Consider the following 22,481-nt stretch of genomic DNA (forward strand, 5'->3'; position numbering starts at 1 on the left):
GTTTTTCGGTATTTTTTATTCGATTCGTAAATTATTGTTTTAGTTTTGTCTCCCATAGTCCGGTAGTGATATTTGCTACGACATTTAGAGCAGTACGTTTCAACTTCGTTCGTCATGAACACCAAAACAATCGTACGGTTATATCAGGTGCGTTTTAAGTTCTAACTCACTCGTAGTGTTAGTCGATAGACGATAATGTTCACAAGAGTGTTATTGATAGAGGAAAGAACTTTACTCATTAAAAATGAATGTTGTCACTTTTCAACTAAATAGTTCAACTGAAAAATCTCGAAATTAGTCAAAAAACTTATCCTAAATCCTGATCAAAATAGAATAATAGTATTAGTTGTTGCTCTTTTTATAAGTTGCTTTTCTGGATTCTTATTTCAAAAAAAAATACTTAAAGAAGCTGCAACATTCAAAGAAATATTTAATTGAGTTTTGTTTCTATTCTGTTAGGGTTTGTCATTTTCTTCTTTACAGATTGGATTAATATCAACAATGAATGCTATTTTTTATGACCTTTGCGGCTTTGGGTAGTCTATTTGATAACCAAGCTTACAAGCAGTATACCAACAGGGGCGGATCTAGGGGGGCCCCCTCCTAAGCCAGTATTTCTAAAAATTGTTTATTGTTAAAAACAACATTTAAAAAAAAACCTTTTATAATATTGAAATTTTTCTGAAAATTATGACTTAGGCCCTCCCCCCAACTATGTCTCTGGAGCCGCCCCTTCATACATACATACTCAATATACATTAACTATAAAGTATAAATACAAGAATATTAACTAGGTACCTTTCCTGATTTTAATTTTATGATATTTTTGGTACCTTTTTATAAATTTTCAAATAAATAAATAAAAAAATAGATTTCTAAAAAGTATTTAAATAAAAATATTATTCCTCTTTGTTGGTGTAAACATAATTATTGGAATGTTTTAATTTTAAGTGAAAATGTATTTACTTTACTAAAATTTAATCAATTGTAGGTACAAATTGGTACATTATATTTATTTATTGTAGAGTTTGGAATGTACATAAGTACTCTGAAACTAATTTGTGTCCAACAAGATTTTCAATATTATAATATCTTAGCAATATATAAAATCAAGGGTCGGCAACCTTCTTGATGTCAAGAGCTAAAATATTAATATGAATTTTTCAAGTGCCACAATTTTGATGTACCTTATTTTATTTTTACTAACAAAAATATTTATTTATATCAAATTTATTTAATTTAAGTTCATAACTGTTAGTTTAGTTAATGTAATAACTGATAATGTATCTAGATATAAACAACATTTTAATTCACAGATTCCAGTCCATACTATATTAGTTTGTGATTTTTATACAAATTATAAATTTTACTCACAGGCAACATAAAATTACACATGCTGGTTGCCGACACCTGTATAAAAGCATCATGTTCTCGGGCCCTGTTAATATGTATATATTATCTAATATGAAAATTGTTTATTATATTTTTAGACAGTAAAACCTCATCAGCCATTAATCCAGTTTCGATATGGTCTTCCAGAGATAAGTATGTACATTTTTTTCTTATAATCATATGCATTAGCGATTTAAATTTACCAACGTCAAATGTATGTAAGTTCTTTTGAGATCGCTTTAGGTAAACGGTAAAACACTTTTAGGCCTTTTTTTTTACTTTTACTAACAAATTCCAATATTTCATAATATATTGTTTTAATTTAATTAAATATTTTCTAGGACATGGAAGTAAATTGTACCAGGCCCTAGTGATTATTATATTTAATTTTCTTTAGTTATATTCTTGAAATAATTATTTATTTTCATTTGGCAAATCTTCAACAGTTGTTGGCTTTAATTCAACAATACCTATTAGTTATATTGGCCTAATTTAATGTTCACTACAAAATCCAAACAGATAATCTTTACTAGTTTACTCGATATACCAATATTGGTCATTTCTCATTGGAGGGTTAAGTGGTTTTTGAGTTTTGGTTTTGTTCAAGGTTAAGGCATTAGAAAATAGAAAACTGATATTTCACCCAGCTGTTACAAACCAATTTCCAAAATCTTGTTAACAGAATTAAAATATTATAAAATTGGTTTATCCATAGAAGTTCATTGGATCTGAAAATATTAATCTTAATTTATATTACAGATAAATCTGAATCAATTCCGTCACCTTCTACAATTAGTGCAAGGAAAACGATGGAAGACTACCAACTACCTACAAAATTTAAAAGAGTGATTATGGATGATGCTGAAATAAATGCTATTAACGTATGTAAATTAAAACAAATTATGATACAGTAGAAATCTGTTAAATAAAGAAATTAGATAAATATTTCTATTTTTGGTTTTTTTAGTTTTTAGTTATTGTAAACTGTAAAGAATGATTTCTGCTGTATGTTCATTTAAATACAAATTGTACTCTCATGTTAAAGTAATATTTTTTTTTTCAGAGTGGTGGAGCTGAATGAAGTTTTTAATTATGTTTTAACTCATATTTATACTAAAGATTTAGTAAAGAGAAATATAAAAGCAAAATGATTAAATATAATATTTACACAGTATTAAGGTACCTTGTTATTTACTTATTAATAATTATAATGTATGTATAAAACCTACTTTAATAATTTTTTTAATTTGACTTAATTAATAAAGTTATTAAAATTTTAAATGAATTATTTTTTATATTTTATTGATAAAAATAGGATATACCATTGTATATTTTGTATCCAAATTTTTTCAATTTATTATTATTTTTATTGATATACCACCTTAGTTATGGATGTTTGTTGGTCTGAAGAAGTGCTCTAAAAGATTCAAGTACCTAGCTCAGCTATATCCATCGAGTTTAGTATCTAATGTATGGGGTAAAGTTGATCTCATCATATTATTAAACTCCTTTTTTGACAAGTAGTGGATTTTGAACATTTTTAGATTTCATATTTAATATTTTCTCAAACATATCAATCTTTTTTTCTTAAGCTGTATATTTTAATAAAAATTTAGAATATAACATTCATTATTGATTAATGTAGGTGTTTATTGTTACCGTCACAGTGGACTTTATTTAACGACAATGGTTCAATGTGCAATGATAATCTTTTTGAATATACTTTTTCACTTCAATCATTTTTTCGATTATTTGAAATTCTTTTGACATTTAAATTTCATTTTTTTCTCCATTTTTAGCTGCTTTAGCATCCAAGCCTTAGTTAATACTAATTGAATTAACAATTCTTATAAGTTATAACTCTCAACACAAATAAACTATTTGCAATTTAACTAATTACAAATGTCAAATTAACAAATGAATATGAAAATAGTATTGTTTGTTTATTTCACACATATTTTTAATACAAATTATCAGTAAATCTTCATTATGAAATAATGATTACATGGATCTATATTACAAAATAAATGTAGGTTTATAAATTATAAACATAATTATTAGCACTGACTAAAATAAACTTATCTTGTTTCATGGTGATTAGGTAATTTTAATATGATACAATATAAATATAATGATGATAAGCTGATATATAACAACAGTGCAACACAATGGTATAGCGTCATCTTAAATAGATATTATTTATATTTATACAAATATATGTTAAGACATTTTTATAAAATGTATAGTTGAGTAATAAGTTTATACTCAATATAGTTCTATTCAAACATTTTTTAACTATTTTGATAGAATTAACTAACTTATTTAGTGATTAATTATAACTTAAATTTAAATTAAATATATTATAATTTTACAGTCCTACAGTTGGCCTCTGCCCAAAGAATGTGTTACTGGTTTAGTTGATGACCACCCAGGAAGTATTCTGCTTATATCTCTCATATTTTCAATGTTTTACTCATTTATCTAAAATCTATTCTGTACTTTACAAGGTAGTTGACAAATTCTAGATAATTATTTAATATTTAAAAATGTATGTTTTTTACAATACATATGAGTATATGACTAGTTATACAGTAAATTGATGTATTCAAATGTGTGGAGTATAATAAAATGATATGCAGTATGTGTACACTATGCTTGGGCACTTGGCCATATTATGTGTTGTACAAGATGAAACTTTTGATTTCAAGAACATTAATTGTAAAAAAGTTTTTTTTTAATATAATATCTAATTGCTTTCATAAATTGTATTACTTATTTTAGTATTCTATACATAATTAAATATTACTTATTATGTTCCTAATCATCATTTTTTTTGTTTAAGATAGGACTAAGTTTTACGATATCAGAGTAGCTGTAGATTTCTACCAAGTTGATATGTGGTCCCATCGTAAAGCCTCTTATAGTAATTTCTCAGAGATATATGATATTTAATTGCATCTCCTACTGAGTCTCTCCTGTTTACTTCGTTGCATATAATCCTCCTACATTTTACATAATCATTATTAATAATTAGAAATTTACTACAAGCATAACTTCATATATTTATTTGTGTTTTTATGGTATGTATGTTAAGCCAGCGTTTCCCAAACTCTTGTTTGGGCTGGCCCGGTAATTTATATTTGTCACCTTTGTGACCCACCAAAATATTTTACTTTTATCATTGTGTAATAAAAGGCAAAATAAAACACATTTGAATCATCTCTCCTGTCTCTTTGACTTCATACTTAATAGTTTAAATTATCAAACGAAAATGATAGATAACAAATTTAGTATGAGAATTTCATTAAATTCTGCGACTCGGTATTAAATTTTCATGGCCTGGTAGTGGGTCACGACCCATTATTTGGGAAACGCTGTGTTAAGCCATTAATACTTGGCTAGCATGAGTGCAATTGTGAGGGGAGCATACCCAAGGGCTTTAAAAAGCGGATGTGAGGGCTAAATCTTCCTCATTTATATTTTTTGAAAAAGAATTTTATTAAATATTAATGGCTTCTATAGAAGCTTAGAAATATTATATTTTTGCTCATATTCATAAAAAAGTAGATATTTATTTATTTATGTATGTATTATTATTAAAGTGGGTTAAACCAGGAAAATATAAAATATAAATTATTAATAGGACACACAAAATTGAAAATATAATATAATATGTACCTAATACCTATCACTATCAGATACAAGGAAACAATACCACATAATTATATTTCTGACAATATATTGATTAAATATACATTGTATATTTAATCAATGGACAAAACTACAATGGGGAGTAGTCTACAGAAGAAAAATAATCTAAAAGTTTTCTAACAAAAACTATTGCTGACTAATAAAATCAAAATCTGTAAGAACAAACTGCATATAAGGTGAGTGATGGGAGCGTTTTCAAGATAATAGTGGTGGGAGATGGTAGGAAAAAAGGAATAAAGAGGAGAGTATGGCCATTTTGATATGCTATACACTATCGCTTGATGGGACTTTGAAACTAACGAGATAAAGGAGTGTAAAATGCCTTTAAGAGAAATCTATCTTTCCTCTGATCCAGGGGTTCTCAAACTCTTATGAACACTGTACCCCTTTTTGTCAATACATTTTTTTGAGTACCCCCTTCTAAGTTACTAAACTAAAATATATATAAAAAAAATGTAAAGACTTTCAAAGAAATTTTTCCTTGTTGGTGTGTTGGCCACACTCGTACCCCTTAAAACATTTTGAGTATCCCCAAGGGGTACGCGTACCACAGTTTGAGAAACCCTGAAGTCTGATCTATGAGAATGTAGTGGCAAATCGACAGAGCCCCGATTTCTGGCTCCAGGACATAGTAGTTGACGGCGGCGATTCCACCAGCGGCAGTGAGGATGGCTGTTTTTGTAGATGACATCACTCGTTTTTTTCTTAGATTATTATCGAATCATTTTTTTTTAAATTTACATTTATAATATCAATCATTTTTACGATTTTATATTATATTTATAATATAAGATATATATTTGTATCCCCTTAATCAGTTAATCCTATTTAAATATTATAATGTTATTAACGCTTTTTGTGTTGATAAATTGGATCTCAGTATGTTCTTATCAAATAAAAATGAATTTTTAGTAATTATTAAATCGTATTTTTCTTTTTTCCTAACAGATTATTATTTCTCAATATCAATGGAATATATATGGTTTTCCAAGAACCTTAAACTTGTTATTCAGTGTTATAAATATATTATGAATAATTATTGGTGATGTTTTATCGGTAGCCGGTAGGTACCTATTGGCTATTTGTTTGTAGCTGGATTACAAAGTGTAGAATCGTCAACATTTCGTCTTGCAGTCAATGTATAGTTTTTAAATACACAAATATAAGCCCGGTTTATCCATAAAATGTATGTACCTACAATAATTTGAGCACCCATTCATGACATTATCTCTAGTTTCGCTAATGTTTTCTAGATTAGAGTATAATAAAAAATACAAATACGTACAATCATTAAGTATTACATGTCTACAAGTTCTCCTTTTTTTTTTTTTAATTTTAATTTGCATTTAATTTTAAAATAATTATAGCAAAGTGATTACAAAAAGTTCTCCCTTCAAAAACAATTTGCTACGATAATAATAATTCGGTTCAATGTATTTTAATTTTCATATATAGGTATATTATTAACTATCAATATTAAATAGGTACTGATAGACGCAAAACAAAATGTTGAAACTTAATGATTTTACCAGCTTGGACTTGACATACAGTCAGGCATTCCACATTTGCAATGATACACATCCAAATGGAAACGAGCTTTAATCTTCGGATTTATTTTCTTTGGTTCTTCTCCTGAATCTTCAAGTATTACAGGAATTTTAGTGTTTTTTTCTTCATTAGTTATAGAATCTTCATCACTAACATATCAACAATTTAAAATAAGTATGGGTAAATACAAATAGTTTATACATTTATTTGTAAAAATACCTTATGATTACCTTGTTTTTATTGATTCGCTTGTATTGCTGCCTTTTACATAAAAATGTTGTTAAATTACCATAAGGATTAAAATTATGACGTTCAACTAAAAAAAATAAATATACATACTATTATTTAACTTTGATTTACAGCACTTATAGTGATGACATGCTCCCACTTTGAATGTTCCTTTAATATTTTTTCCAAATTTGTTTGATTTAACTTCAGTATTTTTGAACTCATCGTTATCCAAAAATGCGTCTTTCAAATTTAAAGACCCCTTTATATTTATTCGATTGCTAAAAGAGATAGATGCACCAACTTTATATAATGTTATACTAATTACATTTTTACCAGGTACCTATGGCAATTGATAAGACACTTGTTTATTGTTCAACTAATGTACCTATACAGGTGTTAATGTACTATGAGTATATGTATAGACACAGCTGAGCAATTTAACTATTTATTTTGATTAACGTTTAAGTTATTTTAAATTATAAATTCATTTGAGTAAGTAAGTAACCAAGTTAAATAATACTGTTTTAAGAAAATATTAACTTTGTTTAAGTTAAAATTGCTCTTTTTAAATTACTCGCCCTTATATTATTTCTTATTAATTGGAAAGCAGTTGATTTGTGGTGTAACTTATTTTTATTTTACCATTTGTCATGTATTATTTAATAGAAAATTGTAAAATAAGTTCACAAATGATAAATTATAAGAACTACCTACCTACTACATATTAATAATAAAGTTTTTTAAAAGTTGTGGTCAGCCGTTGATTCTCTTTTTTCGTTTTGTATTGGACTACCTAGCACGTGTACTATATACCTACCTAATCGCTGTACATGAGCACTTGGTGGTTGTGTAGTACTGTGGTAGTCAATATTATATTTTAATAACTTTATAAATACTTTTTAAAGTCAATTATGTGAAAGTTTTCATAAGTTTTAAATTATGAAGTATGAATTATTATTATTATATTATCTAATGAAAATAACTACCTATTTATAATTGTATACATAAATGTGTACATAACCTTTTCGAATTCACTTCAACTATTGAAAAATACCTAACCAAGTTATTTTAAAATTATTTATAGCCAAAAGTAACTAAGCTTATAACTTACTTAAATTGTTCTATTTTGAATATTATACATTTTTTTCGAACTTATTAGGTTAAAAGTTATTGAATAAAGTAACTTAACATTTAATTGTTTGACTAGTTAGTAGTTACCACCCAGCTTTGTATTTAGGTACCTACCTAAATGGATATACAATTATTTTAATACAAAATTATATGTTGTATTATTTTACCTGCAGGTTTCCTTTCTATGCTCGTTTTTTTTCGATGTATTCATATGTTCACCTTCGTTAAAGTTTATTAATATTATAAATATTCTAAGATATATATATATATTTAAACTTACGGAGTTTGCAAGGTTTTTTCGAATGACACTCCCCATCTATTGTGTTATTATTGGTCTAACAAATAATAATTATTATAGTTAGAGTAGTTAGACACGTATCTTTAGACTAGCAAATGCTGTAAATTAACAGTGGTCGAAGTAGTTCTTGAAACAAGCGGAATGGATGCATTGTATAGGTATTAAAATTCAACCTATTAAAAATGTCACTTAGTACAATATATAGCTCTAGTGAAATTTTTATTTTGATACTTTGCATAACAAATAAGTATCCATAAATAATAAATTAGTTATTTGATAGTTGGCTGTAACCTATAGTTCAAAGGGGCGATGTAGAATGTAGATAAGTTAATGTTATAATGTAGATTTTTTGTAGTAAATTATTATTTATTACGTAATACCTACTACCTATATTACTATAAATTATCTATCTAGTATTTTTAAGGATTTAGTTAAAAATATAAAAACATATTTTACATAAGTCCTAAAGTATGTAACATTCAGATTATAAGCGTTAAAAGTAATGGCGCCTAAAAAGTCAAATGTTCAAACATCAAGGTCTAGCTGCATATTTTCCGCCACAACATAGGTATTATATTATCATTCTACGTAAATAAAAAATTACCCGGTTTTGAATGATTAATAACGTTAATGTTACAGATACAAATTACGTTAGTTATCATTTTATTAAAAAATCGATAAATGTCTAATAGCCAACAAGTAACAACAAATCTAGGATCGGTTAATTGAAACTTAAGGAAACAGCTCCGAGTGATGTCCAGCGTCCCATCAGTTATCACTCATCAGATCTTATATTATTGGTATTATCCTGGCGTTAGTTGAAAAGTTTCATAAACAATTGCCTCATTAAATGTACAGGTAAATGTTCGCATAATAAGGTATTTAATTTAAAAAAAAACAAACCTAATTTATTTCAATAAAAACGTGTCTCAAAAAAAAATGTTAATTTATTCAAATAAAGAATATTCTTTTTTTATCAGATATTAATAATAACATCAGATATATCGATATAAATTCATTAGGAAAAAAAATTTTTTCTATAAAACTACTTATGCAAGGAAATTTACAATTTTTCCGAAAAATTTCAATTTTTTCGTCGAAATCATTTTTTTTAGAAATTATAAATTAAACTAAATTGTTCCAGAAATTGTTATCCCTAGATATTATCACATAATACGTTTTGTGGACCAGTGGTTGATAAACCATATCTACAATGAAATAGTTTTAAAAAATGTACAATGTTGGTTGTAGATATAGTGTTAATGTACCTACCTAATTTGTTGTCATTACATCTCTAATGAGGAGAATAGCCATTATAGTATTTTACAGTTGTGATAAAACATAAATGGCTTTATGTTTGATGGATGATTGATATTATAATATTATATTATACTATACCATTTATTAACCACTTGACACTAATGACTAATAGCTAAAAGATTTATTCTTACACTCTACAGATAGCTGCATAGCTCCCCCTCCCCTTATCATATGGGAATTAGTTAATGCCTCTCGATAACATGACCGGGGGAGTCGTCTGGGAAGAGGTGCAAGCATGTGAATTTGCATTAATCTTTTGTAAAACACCTTCTTTGGCCTCCATAAATAAAATAATGCTTCGATGTACATTTTAAATCTGATATCAAATATTTTAATATTTTTTTTTTACTCAAAGAAAATTTTTTTTGCTGTGGTCCACATATCCGAAAATTGAGAGTATTGATCAATTATCAAGAACTAAGAACCAAGAGAAAATGTATAATTGTAATGTCTTTTACAATTATTATAATTTGAAAACGAAACAATTTTGTAGTTTGTATCTCTTGAGTCTTGACGACCAATTTATGTAAGCAATAAATAAAAATAAGTTGTATATTACGTTTAATAACAATATGTTTGTGCCACAGTTTCTATAGACTACAATAATATGCTATAATACTACCTTTTTCATTTTTTTCGTATACTGTTTTCCTTTATAAATACATGATTTATTATTCTAAATTTATTTAATCTTGTTAAATTTAATTCGTTAATAAATATAGGAAAAATATAAGTATGTAGTTAATATGATTTAAAAATGGCCTGCAATCATTTTAACACAAATAATTAAAAAACCGAAATGACGCATCTGTGTATTACTCACGTTCTACTGTTCTGTATGTATCTTACAACGATTTGGCCTAGATGTCTAGATTACTATTTTTTACTTTTCCTACTTTCCTTAATACATTTGATACTCAAAAAAAAAAATTCATTCTAAACACTAAATCATAACTTAAAGTACAAGGAAGATTTATAAATATTTATTAATCAACCTTCGTAAAGCATGAGGACATTTTATAAAAAGTGTTAAAAGGTATTGTGCGATAAATTATAACAGAGCCTGTCTTTTTTATTTCTCTTATCTATTTTTATGCTACTTCTATTAATTTAAGTACCTACCTATGCGACCGATATACATATAATAAGAAACTTAAAGTTTTTATTTTAATTTATGGGGTACAACATTTTGAAATATAATATATAGGGTATAGGTAGTAGGTATCTATAGCATAAATAAAATATGTCAATGATAATTAAGGTGTGACGATATCAAATATTGTATCCATCCTAGTTCGACCACTGTTATTGTTATATATGAGCATATTAACATATTATGTCGCATATAAGAATATTAGTGCACACATACACATACATAATATGTCGTATACTATGGTACTATATAACTATTTATTATATAAATATAGATTATAGGTGCAAATAGTACAATGTACTAATGTATACGAAGTCTTTCGTAATTATTATTGTTTGAATTGTAATTGTAATTGTTTGCAATGTTTTTTATAACATGACATTACGTTAATACGTATTATCAATTTTTAATTACTTTAGGGATTATGAATTTAAAATATATAACTTCTCTTTTAAACTATACTATAGTAAGTAACTATGAACGAACTAAAAATAACCAAATAAAATAAATAATAAACATGTATATTGTATACCTATATTGTTAAAGTTTATTTAAAATATTAAATCTCTATCTCGAAGTGGCTCTAAAGAAGTGGAGGGATGCCTTTCATAGTGTACACAGTTCTCATATATCGCTTAAATAGTCGTATAAAATAAGTGGAGGGATGGAAAATTTGAATTATAAAAAGTGGAGGTATGCTATCCCATCGCATCCCTCCAGTTCGACTAATCTCTACTTAAATCTAATAGTTACTATATTATTATAGATATACATAATATAATGCTTTAATCTGGAACCAATTCAAATTGAAAGAATTTAAGATAACAGGAACCCATATTTGTCTATGAATATTTTCGGGTTTGGTAATAATCATTAATTTTGTATTTACTTCTGTGTTAATCTTCCGGATATAAAGAAATCCATTTATTTTTTATTTTGATACACATAATATAGGTAATATACATTATTTAGTTATTACATTATGTATATTGTATATAAATTAAACCGATTCTAAATGATATAAAAAAACGTACTCGAAAAATGTATGGAACCATTAAATACCAACCAGAGCTATTATAAGCCTATAACCTTAATCCTCAATTTATATTTTTTTTAAATCGAAACAGGAACCAGACTTTTTTAAAGAAATAATTATGTACCAGCACCAGAACAGGAAGTTCTGAACCGAAAAAACAAAAGGTATCAGTCTCTGCTTTATAATCGTGAATAATTTAAGTGAATATATTATTATACATTCAACATTAAGCATTAACACAAATTATTGATAGTAAACTTATAAGTAATAACTAATAACAGTTTTAATAAATATTACCTTTTTTTCTCTTAGGCAATATAGTTGACTGTCTGTGTCTGCATCGATATCTGAATTAATGTTTCCATCTTCGTTAGTTGTCCTATTAAAGTAATATAAATAAGAAATTAAATACAAACGTGTATACCTAGTTAAAATTGAGTGTGTTTTCCAACCTAAGTTCTGTGTTATATTGTGAACACTGTGAATTCTTAAATTTGGAGTGATGAACCCTTTTCATTCTGTTAGATTGATTTTGTGTTTCTAAATATTGCGGTGAGTATTGATTATTTGCACGTGAAATTACGTTTATTTGTTCTGTAACACTGGTCTTGGTGACCAGTGTAATTTTCGGTGAAATAGTTCCCTATGATTATCCATTGTTAATTGTTATTATTTGTAGTTGAACATCATAACATATTATATTTTATGTTGTTCATTATGCCAATGATGTAAGCCATGGTCTAATTTTTTTTTTATAATTATTGTTTAAATCAATAAGTATATATTATAATTAATAAAGTTAAACAAAGCTTCTTTTTAAATAATAATAAAAAGAACAACGAAAAATTAAAGTAATGTATATTTCAGAGAGGCATAATAATATACTAAAAATACCTACCCAGTAATTTGTAAGGGGGGAGTGGTCCCATACTAAAGAATAACTTTTTTTATTTTGTCTTGGCATAAAACTATCAATAGTATAGTGTATAGGTTACTTAACAACTAGGTAATAACTAGTAGATTGATAATAATTTATACCTTAACATATGTTAGAAAAAAAAGCTAGCAAATTTATGAAATAAATTCCAACTTATTTAGTAAGCAATAGGTACCTATTTGAGTAGAATTAAAATTATGTTTTATTAACGTATACAGTATCATCTGTACCTACTCAAATAATAATTGTTAAAAGTATCCATTACGGCATTGCTATACTCATCGTACCTGCCGTACCTATGTAATCATATCTGATAATATATAATTTAATATAAATATTGTATATGCTAGGACTTATTAGAAACGGGTATTAACTATTAGTACAATATTGCAATATTATATTAATTTGTTAAACGGAAGTTATACCTGCTTATGTTGTTTCCGTCGTACAACCCATAACATAGTAAATCTCATACATTCTGAATAATTAATTTTACTCTGTTATTTTATTAAAATGAACCGACTAGTGACCTATTATAAAAGTAGTCTTTTTTTTTTAATTTCAGAATAATTTAAGAGCATTTAAAATTGTAAAATTATAATATTAATATTTTATTCGATATTATACAACTTTTTTTATTTTATAATGTATTTAATGTATTTAATGATATAAAAATATTTTATTTTTTAACGTTGACCACGCAATGGGAAGGGGAGTACATTATGTTGGGTATAAGTCCCTGATTACAGGTAATTAAATCAAATAATTTAGTTTTCCCATTATAAATTACTTTTGAAAATATTTAAAATTACAACATTTTGAGAGGAACGTATTACATTGCTTACCATTGTTTTACCACTCTTAAAAATATCATGATGTAAATGTAAATTACTGTAAAAAAAAATTATTAACTCAAAAATTAGCATAACAATAATTATTATTTAAATATTATCAATATATTTATTCTATATACCTATACTAACCGGAAATAAAGGTTCATTTTTCATGAGTAATGCCATTTCTCCGTTCATACTCAACCGACTGCGTTCGGGATATAATACCGCATCGACATATGAGATAAACGTAGCTAAAGTGATTTGTTTATTTTTGTAAGCTTGCACTAATTCTATTTTCATACATTTTTCTTCCAAGACTTGCTGAATGTCCCTCAAGTTTGAGAGTTCCGTAAAGGTCTATTGCATAAAAAAAAAATTGATAAAAATAACTGAATTATGGAATTAATCATATTTTACTTTATGGAAGTTAAATGTTTCGTTGAAAGCTAAAGGAAATTTAGGTTCTACATACGATGTGCTACTGTTACATCCGAACAACCAAATATCGAGATATATCATTCCTTTTGGACATATCCACACACCGGGACACGTGACCTGTTGTTAAGAAGATATTTAATATTGTTCATTTACTTTGTTGAATTTTTCATCGAAATCGTAATTAAATATGATAATATAAATAGCAATAGATAATAATAACAATCAGTGTATTGGCAATTTAGATGGAATAATGATACTCACGTCTACAATTTCTAAAACTACACTTAGATTAAATGATTTACACGACATGATCGACAACAGTTTATGTACGAGTATTTTGGTGTACCAATGCGCAATGATGTAAACGAATAACAGTCGAACATTCCTTCATAGCATCGAATACAGAACGTATACTTGCGTGTTAAGAACTTTTGCCGGCGTATCCAGGGTAACGTGCTTTTGTATAGGTACAACACTAAAACTTAAGATGTAAGATGGTTCAATAATAACTCATTATATATACGTGAGTTAGGTACCTGCCTCTAAAAACTTATCCGAGGACTTCTAATTGCAATTTTTGTTGATCATATAACAAGATTGATAGATTTATACAAAAAAATAGATACCTACTATGGAAACGGCACCAAAAAATAATACTTTTACATTTTTCTAGTGGAATAAAATACGTGTACAGTTAATCAATACATTGTTTGTAGTTTGATATGATAATATAACAACTTATATAATTAGTTAATTTGACTATAAATGTTATCTTGTGCGTATTTGGTGAGGTTTTCAAATGGTTTATTTTTAGTGGATCAGATTTTCTACCCCTTTATAATTGCGACAATGACAATGGAAGACCCGAGCTTGGGAAAGTTGATGATAATTTTTAATTGAGTTTAATTAATTTTATAGAAAACATTTTAAAAAGCTTAAAGTTTAGAGTTATAGTTTTTTGCCAACTCGGTTAAGCTAATAATTATATGGAAACTCACAATTAACTTATTAACTTCAGTAAATTAATTATTTTATTTTATTTTTTAGGTATAAATTATCAGTTATATGGCTTAAAATAATAAAAAGTAAATGTTTATGTAAAATAATTACCGGAATACCGAATGACCCATTAAAGTTAATTAACAAAAACCAAAATCCCGAATCTATTTTATCGATGACAATTTCACGGAAAATCGCATTACCATTACACAAAATTTCAAAATTCTGAATTGATTTTCCATATTTAATATTTGGATGTTCAGATGTTGCTATTAAATACTTATATAAGTATATATAAAAGGGTACCTATGTCCTATGTGGTTATGTATTATGTTTGTATTACTTACTTTAGCCTTTATAAGGATACCTAACCTATATGACTATATTATATACCTAACCACTAAGTCTTAGTCCTTGTGTATTTCATACTTATCAATGAAAGATAACACAACTACACAAGTGGCCAAGTCGGTAATATGAATATTAAACTCTCACAGCCTACTACATATGTACTTACTTATAAAACTTATTACAGCATTACCTACGTATAATTAGTATAATTGTAATACAATTTTTAAGTAAATACAATTAGCTATACACAACAATTGCGTCTCGAAATAAAAACATCGATAAGTGGGCATACGAATTGCGTGACAATTTCGTCCAGGGATTTCGAGATGCAATTGGTGAGCACTGAAAAAAATAATTTGGTATTTTTATTTTCAAGAAATGGTTTTTTGGGAATATATGGATTCGGGGAAATGTCCGTGTATCCAGTAAAATAATAAGTGTTCGTGAATTTTAAATTATTTTACTTCGTCATATTATACTCGCGTACCATATAACTTGAATAATTTCTATTCAAAAAATTCTTTGTTATGTATATAATTGGCTACCTAACTATTAAACTATGTATAATTTGATCTATAGTACTTAAATATGAATTCTATAGTGTTTTGAACAAACATTATTAGTTATAATTCTAATTTCTATGCCATGAACATTGAACATATTATTATAAATGATGGGTATTAGTGTATTAGTAGAGAATTGTTGTCTGTTAGTCTAGGCTAAATTGATACCTATTAGTGTATTACGAAATAGTATTTTGATATTCATGGAATATAGGCGTACTACTACTGTACCTACTAAGTACATAAATACATGATGATATAACTATATGTAATAAGTAATAACTAATAATAGTAACAGACACGAGGCTATTGTATGAATAAACATTATACCTGAATATTATAATATAATATCGAGTATTGTCGTATAAGTTTTTCAAACTATTACAAAAAAATTAACGTCGATATAGGTACTACAGGGATATTTGTCAATGATTCGACACACGCGACGGATATCCGTCTGCAGTTTTTGTTTTCAGTTGGCACGACCTCGGTGCATTTGCGATTGCGTGCCTGTTACCGCGGTCCGCGGATTGCAGGAAGCTGCAGTTCATCATGCGACGAGCCTCACGTTTTGATCGTTTTCGCAAAAATGTAGAAAAAAAATTACTCGATCAGGACATTCTCCCGCTTCGTATTGAGTAAACATCATTATTACGATCACTATAGGTGGAAACGGAGTACATTACTTAGTAGTTATTACAATTTTTTTCAGTTACCACTTTTACTAAGAAAATATGTGTGTACAACCCAACTCTACTCTAGTTGGGTCACTGCGATAGATATCATGATTTCATGATGCATAACCTATGGTTAATGGGTATGGACATTTTCATAGACTCGTGTAAGAAAATATAACAACTATTTTTTTCATTTATATTTAGTGGAAAAATTAGGTACTTTATTGGAGCTGCTGAGCTTTCCTTAGAGGAAGTTCAGGTGCCCTTAAATTGGACGTCAAAAACATAAGTCACGTGTACGAATGTCACGTTTGAAAGTCATTCACTCGTCCGACATATAATAATATACTTTGATACTATAAAAGTAATGTACCTACATATTTTGGATTTCAAAAAAATTAAATTTTCTTATGTACACGCTCTTAACACAAAAGTTTGTTGAATTAAAGGATAAAGCCTCCTTTTTTGTGTTAGAATTTGAATTACATTATTTATTTTAACCACTGCAGATTTATAAAGTTTTTCTTATCATATAAATTGACTGATTGAGAGTTAATATTTCAACAAATCATATTGCATCACTAGAAGACTATTAAAAATGCGATATAAATTTTATATTTTTTAAAATATATATTACAATATGTTATGCATAAATAAACAAGAAGTAACATTTATGATAGAAGATTAAGAGCACTGACCAGAAACATTAGAAACATATATGAAAATGAGCCACAGATCTTCAGAGTCAACCCTGGAAAACATTTTTGCAAGTTTAAGAGTTGTTTAAATAATTTAATTCAAATTCAAACTTAAAGAAGACAGTTCAAAACAAATTTGTTTTATAGTGCATATTCTGAAAAATTAGGTTGAACATTTAAATTGATCAGAAATGAGTGCTATAATAATAAATCCTTTACTCCTTGATGCAGTAAAAAAACTACAAGGGCATTCGTTTGAATTATATATTATGGTGACTTATTTGAGATAACAGAACATGTTTAATGTTATTTTTCATATTATATTGATTGTTTGATGACGTACCACTTCGATCCATTAATATATTAAAGTGTAGATAAATAATGGTAAATATTCGATTTGTTCATAAAAAAATTGCCACCCCGTCGGATTATCAAAAATGAAAAAATGTCCGCTAGGTTCAAAGATTTCCGTCATCCACGCATCACTCCTACCTAAAAAACACCACTGTACAGTAGCAGCTTAAGTACTGACTGCTCGTGATGTATTGTGTTGGGTATATTATCATATTATTAAGTATTAGTGTATAATATAATATTATACATTTAGTATCGCGTGGGCCGACCGCAACTGATGTATGTAAATTGTACTTAGTTATTTGTAAATATTTATCCTACGTCATGCGCGTTATTATTATTGTTATTACAACGACGACTACGACTACGACGACGACGACTACGATATTATTATAATTTGTAGTGTCCGTGAAATAATGCGAACTCGTCCTCCCGCACGGACGCTTTAGCGACAATCTCCGCACTGTGCCGCTTGCCCTCTGAACGATCGGTCTTCTGGAACCTCGGTCATCGTAACCGTTTCGAAAACGCGCGGTATGCTCGGTATACTGGTCCTGCACTTGTCGGCGGCAACGTTGCTGTCTGACTACTTTGGTTGTAACGGCCAGACGGCCGAAGTCGGCTCGATGACGTCCCAGATCGGCGGTTACGCGGTATTCGAATGCCCGGCAGTACCGCAACCGCGGTACGACCACGACGGTGGTCTTCGCCGTCTTGTAGCCGTACGTTGGACAAAAGACGTGAGTGCCCGTGTTGTACATACATGCCGGTTCATATATTATGTTGTAAGAAGGTATTAAATATGTATACTATACAATGTTATACACAGTTGTACGTAAGCGCATCAGGGCATGTATACATAGTATACGAATGTGTCGACTCAAGGGATAGCAAGCGTACAAGTGCTTTTTATTTATTGAAATTTACAATTTTTCAAAACGTAGTAAATCGAACACTGCACAGCGGTGCACCACACTTCATCCGCTTATTTTCATGATATACAGCTGCTAAATGGTAATTATAACTGCCTGCAAATTTGGTACAAAAACTACTTTTAGTCTTCTCTTCATTGCAAGTTTCAGCAGGAAATTCGGAAACCTAACCTGTATATAGATACACCCAATAAACCGATCGATATTTGTCTTGGTACTACTATAATATTCAGAGTAAATTTTACTGCGCTTATAAGTTGTAATATAATATTATTAGTAGTCTTGTATATTATAATATATTATAATCATTACCTATTATAATATTATATATTATTAACGATGAGTATACATATACAACACTACCATATGAACAGTGTGTCGTGTGTATTTGATACCGCGCTGAAGGCCAAGAACACATCTGGTCTATTGACTATTGAGGCTCTATATATATTTTGAAGAGAAAGTTTTTTTATTAGGCTTGAATGGTTTTGTGAATTGGTGGGCGGATAGGGTGAAGAATTAAGAAATGTAAATAGAATGCTACCCCTAAGTGGGGGCGTCATTTCGGTTTTTTTTCTGGGTGTGCAAACTTTTAGGCAGGCCAATTTTGACATTTCACCAGGCCATTAAAAAAAAATATATTTATATGTATAAATGTAGGTAACCTATGCAAACCGATGTAAATATTCTTTCCTTCCCTTTTATAATTCTAATTGAAACTCATAACGGCTAATGCAACTTTTAAAGAGCTAGCAATTCAAAGAATTAAAAGCTTATAAGCAATTAAAGCAACCAGTTAAAGCCATTTCACTGTTATTTGAAAAAAAGCAAATTAAGTTTAATCAATAAACCTGATAAGTACACAAAAATATACAAGAACTTGGGAAAAATATACATTTTATATTTTATATTACTATATTACCTATATATGAAAACATAATGTATAAGTTAATTGTGATAGCGCATTGAAGTATTAATGGTGGGCCAATTGTTAACATTTTTTGAGTTAGTGTTGCCGTTGCACACCCTGATCCCCTCGGCCCCCAAAATGACGCCCCTGCAGCTAATTCATAAATGTAAAATTTAGGTAGCGTTTTTCTTTTACTAATTATTGTATAAAAATGTACATTTCAGAATAGTGTCATTCTTTTTGTTATAAATTATAAATTATAATATATTGTATGGAACCGAAAAGCAATCGACTATAACAGTTGGCGATTATGTTGAATTTATTATTATAGTTTTTTCACAGGGACAGACGGTATTTACATGTTCAGAGGGTACGTTAACCACTGACGAACGGTACGACGGACGGACTACCGTGGTAGAACCCCCAGAGTTCAGCGATATCGTCTCCATCGCTATTAACGTTTCTAGTCTTCGCGAATCAGACACAGGTGACTACGAGTGTCATGTAACTTACCGTGGAGATGCAGGTCCTCAGCAGCAGTCTTCGTCACGACCACCTTTACCGACACTGTCATCGCCCCAGTCAAGCACAGACTCAACTTTGAATACTGTCGACAACGACATGGGTGGCACAGCAGGCGTAAGGTTCAGACTTGATGTGCAAGGTGAGGCTAAACGCTAACAGTTCAAAATTATATATTAATTACAGTAAGACTTTTTTGATATTTCAATCCTCAACCCTGAAAGAGAATAAATTAACTTCACTTAACCAGATTATAATATGTTATAATGATTATTGGTCACCTATTCATAATACATAATAATATAACAGTTAATAAATATATATGAAATTTCACTTTTTTTCTTGAATGTCAGTATTTATATTATAATTTACAAGTAACATGGGCGCAAATAAGGGTGGGATGGGTGCTAAGCCCCCCCCCCCCAAAAAATGTCAATAGCCCTCTCAAATAGTTCGTATATTTTTTTTAAGCTTATTAAATAATTACTATAGTAGGGCTTCAGCACTGCCAAATCCCAAACGCTATTTGCGCCAATAACAATAAGTGCACTTGTGGATTTTGTTAGCGTTATTTTTTTATGGAGTAAGTAGGTAGTGTTTTATTGTTCTTGATGTTTCAAAATTACATCGATTTTTATATGTCTGTAGCCATGTACCATACCTATTAATATACCCTAACTAACTTTTTTTATGCCCATTAAACCATTTTATTTACATTACGACATTTTTAATATTGATGTATAGTGTACAATCACAGTACATTCATTGTACATAAAGATAAACAATAAAAATTACGATTTGTAAACAATGAACATTTTGAATTGAATCAATAGCTCAATATTGAACAGACATTTTAAAATGTATACTTGGTGAATAATAAAAACGGATCAAGAAAGATCATGTGTGCAATATACCTATTTGAACAGTAAACACTGTAGTTCAATTATATTTGTTTGAATTATGTGAAGCAAGTCAACTAACTAATAGATACCTATTACCTACTATAAGTTACAATAAATGGTTCATGATAAATAGGGCAGAGTACTTGTAGAATTTACATGTTTGTTTTGCACAATCACAAAAGTTGCAGAGTAAGAAACAAAGCTAGTTTTGAAATTTCATTTTGCATATTAAATGCATGTTCTATACTTTTAGATGCATATTTTAAATAATCTATCATTTTATAAATATTTTTACCGTCGACGTGTTTATTTCATTTAAGTATTTTATATATAGCCTGTATAATGTTGAATTTAAAACTATTTTAAATTTTGATCATGTAAATATGGTTGTTGACTGTTCCCACACGCATGTTTTTCTTAGAAACACATCTCGAAGTTTGCTGATTAGATTTATTTTCTGGTTAGTAATTTTATTTTTAGACAGATATTTATAATATTGTTCACTGCATAAAATATTATCGACACGAGCCACGGGGAGGTTGGTTGCAGACATCAACATTTAAACAAAATATATTCTATTATTCTAACAAATAATCTTATTTTTAATGCATTATTAGAGGTATAATAATTTAAAAATGTATATTTTGTACATTTCAGTGCATATTTGGTGATTTTTTAGAGTTACACATCCTCTACCAAAAAAATAAAACATGTACGAACTACATCGTTTTAAGTACAATTTACCTCACCGTCTAGCTGAAAATCTAAGCACCGGTATCATTTATGTCCTCAAATTCCTAAGGGATATAGAAATTCATAATAAAATTTGGAAATGTATCCATATAACATGTACTATAGTCTATAAATGTAAAATGTATAATGTATTCACCTATTATCTACTGCTATTAATTTTATGTCTTCTTTTTTTATCACTATATAGGTAGTTATAAGTTTTTACTCAGTGTAACAATACTTATTCCTTAATGTAATATAATTATTAATTATTTTAAATTTCTTGTAGCCAATGGCCCCAGTCACCGAAGCAATTATTACCATTAAAAAATAATAATAAAATAAATAAATAATAAAATTTTTTAATTTATAGTAGGATATAGCTACCTACTATTTTAAATTGCTTAGAAAAATATTGATCAAAAAAAATTATAATAAATTGATTTGTAGATAATTATTAATAATATACCTAAACTTATTTTATAAGGAATTTAAAGTTTAATATCCTAAAAGCACTCACAACTAATAGCATCCCATAATCTTATCGACCAAACATTTCCCATTCCTCATTAAAATTAAATTAATAACTAAAATATATATTTATATAATATCTTATCTCCCATTATTTTTCATCCCACAACAACATCACTATTATTTTCTGTAAACCGTATCATTATTATTATTATTATTATTATTTTATTATATAAATAATACCTTGTAATAACATGCAATATGTTGACACATTGTAAATTTAAATAAATAAAAAAAAAAAAAAAAAAAAAAAAAAAAAAAAAAAAAAAAAAAAAAAAA

At 28.0% G+C, this 22,481-nt stretch overlaps 2 protein-coding genes across 5 annotated transcripts in view; one reads left to right on the plus strand and one right to left on the minus strand.

Moving 5' to 3' along the window:
- Nucleotides 1–3,386: 3,386 nt before the first annotated feature.
- LOC111033707 (spermatogenesis-associated protein 6) lies at nt 3,387–14,434 on the minus strand. Of its 2 annotated transcripts, none has more exons than XM_022314590.1 (11): nt 14,293–14,434; nt 14,011–14,148; nt 13,741–13,950; nt 12,273–12,463; nt 12,118–12,199; nt 8,294–8,348; nt 8,186–8,232; nt 6,991–7,162; nt 6,882–6,912; nt 6,633–6,800; nt 3,387–4,394 (listed from the first exon to the last, which is right to left on the minus strand). In XM_022314590.1, the coding sequence occupies exons 1-11, from the start codon at nt 14,338–14,340 to the stop codon at nt 4,256–4,258; spliced, it is 1,281 nt and encodes a 426-aa protein (XP_022170282.1). In that variant the 5' UTR covers nt 14,341–14,434; the 3' UTR covers nt 3,387–4,255. The 2 variants fall into 2 exon arrangements, with proteins under 2 accessions (XP_022170282.1, XP_022170281.1); XM_022314589.1 differs by having other exon boundaries at nt 6,991–7,160; nt 8,181–8,232.
- A 3,493-nt stretch (nt 14,435–17,927) lies between these two features.
- The window catches only part of LOC111033705 (protein borderless), a 35,174-nt gene continuing 30,620 nt past the window's right edge, over nt 17,928–22,481 (plus strand). Inside the window, exons 1-2 of one of the 3 annotated variants that reach the window (XM_022314584.1) lie at nt 17,928–18,413; nt 19,858–20,179. In XM_022314584.1, the coding sequence (XP_022170276.1) occupies nt 18,210–18,413; nt 19,858–20,179 (526 nt within the window). In that variant the 5' untranslated portion in view covers nt 17,928–18,209. The remainder of the gene's footprint in view (nt 18,414–19,857; nt 20,180–22,481) is intronic. The other 2 variants (XM_022314586.1, XM_022314583.1) reach the window with 2 other exon arrangements.

This window comes from Myzus persicae, unplaced genomic scaffold (genome assembly GCF_001856785.1).
Source record: "Myzus persicae strain clone G006 unplaced genomic scaffold, MPER_G0061.0, whole genome shotgun sequence".
Lineage (NCBI taxonomy): Eukaryota > Metazoa > Arthropoda > Insecta > Hemiptera > Aphididae > Myzus > Myzus persicae.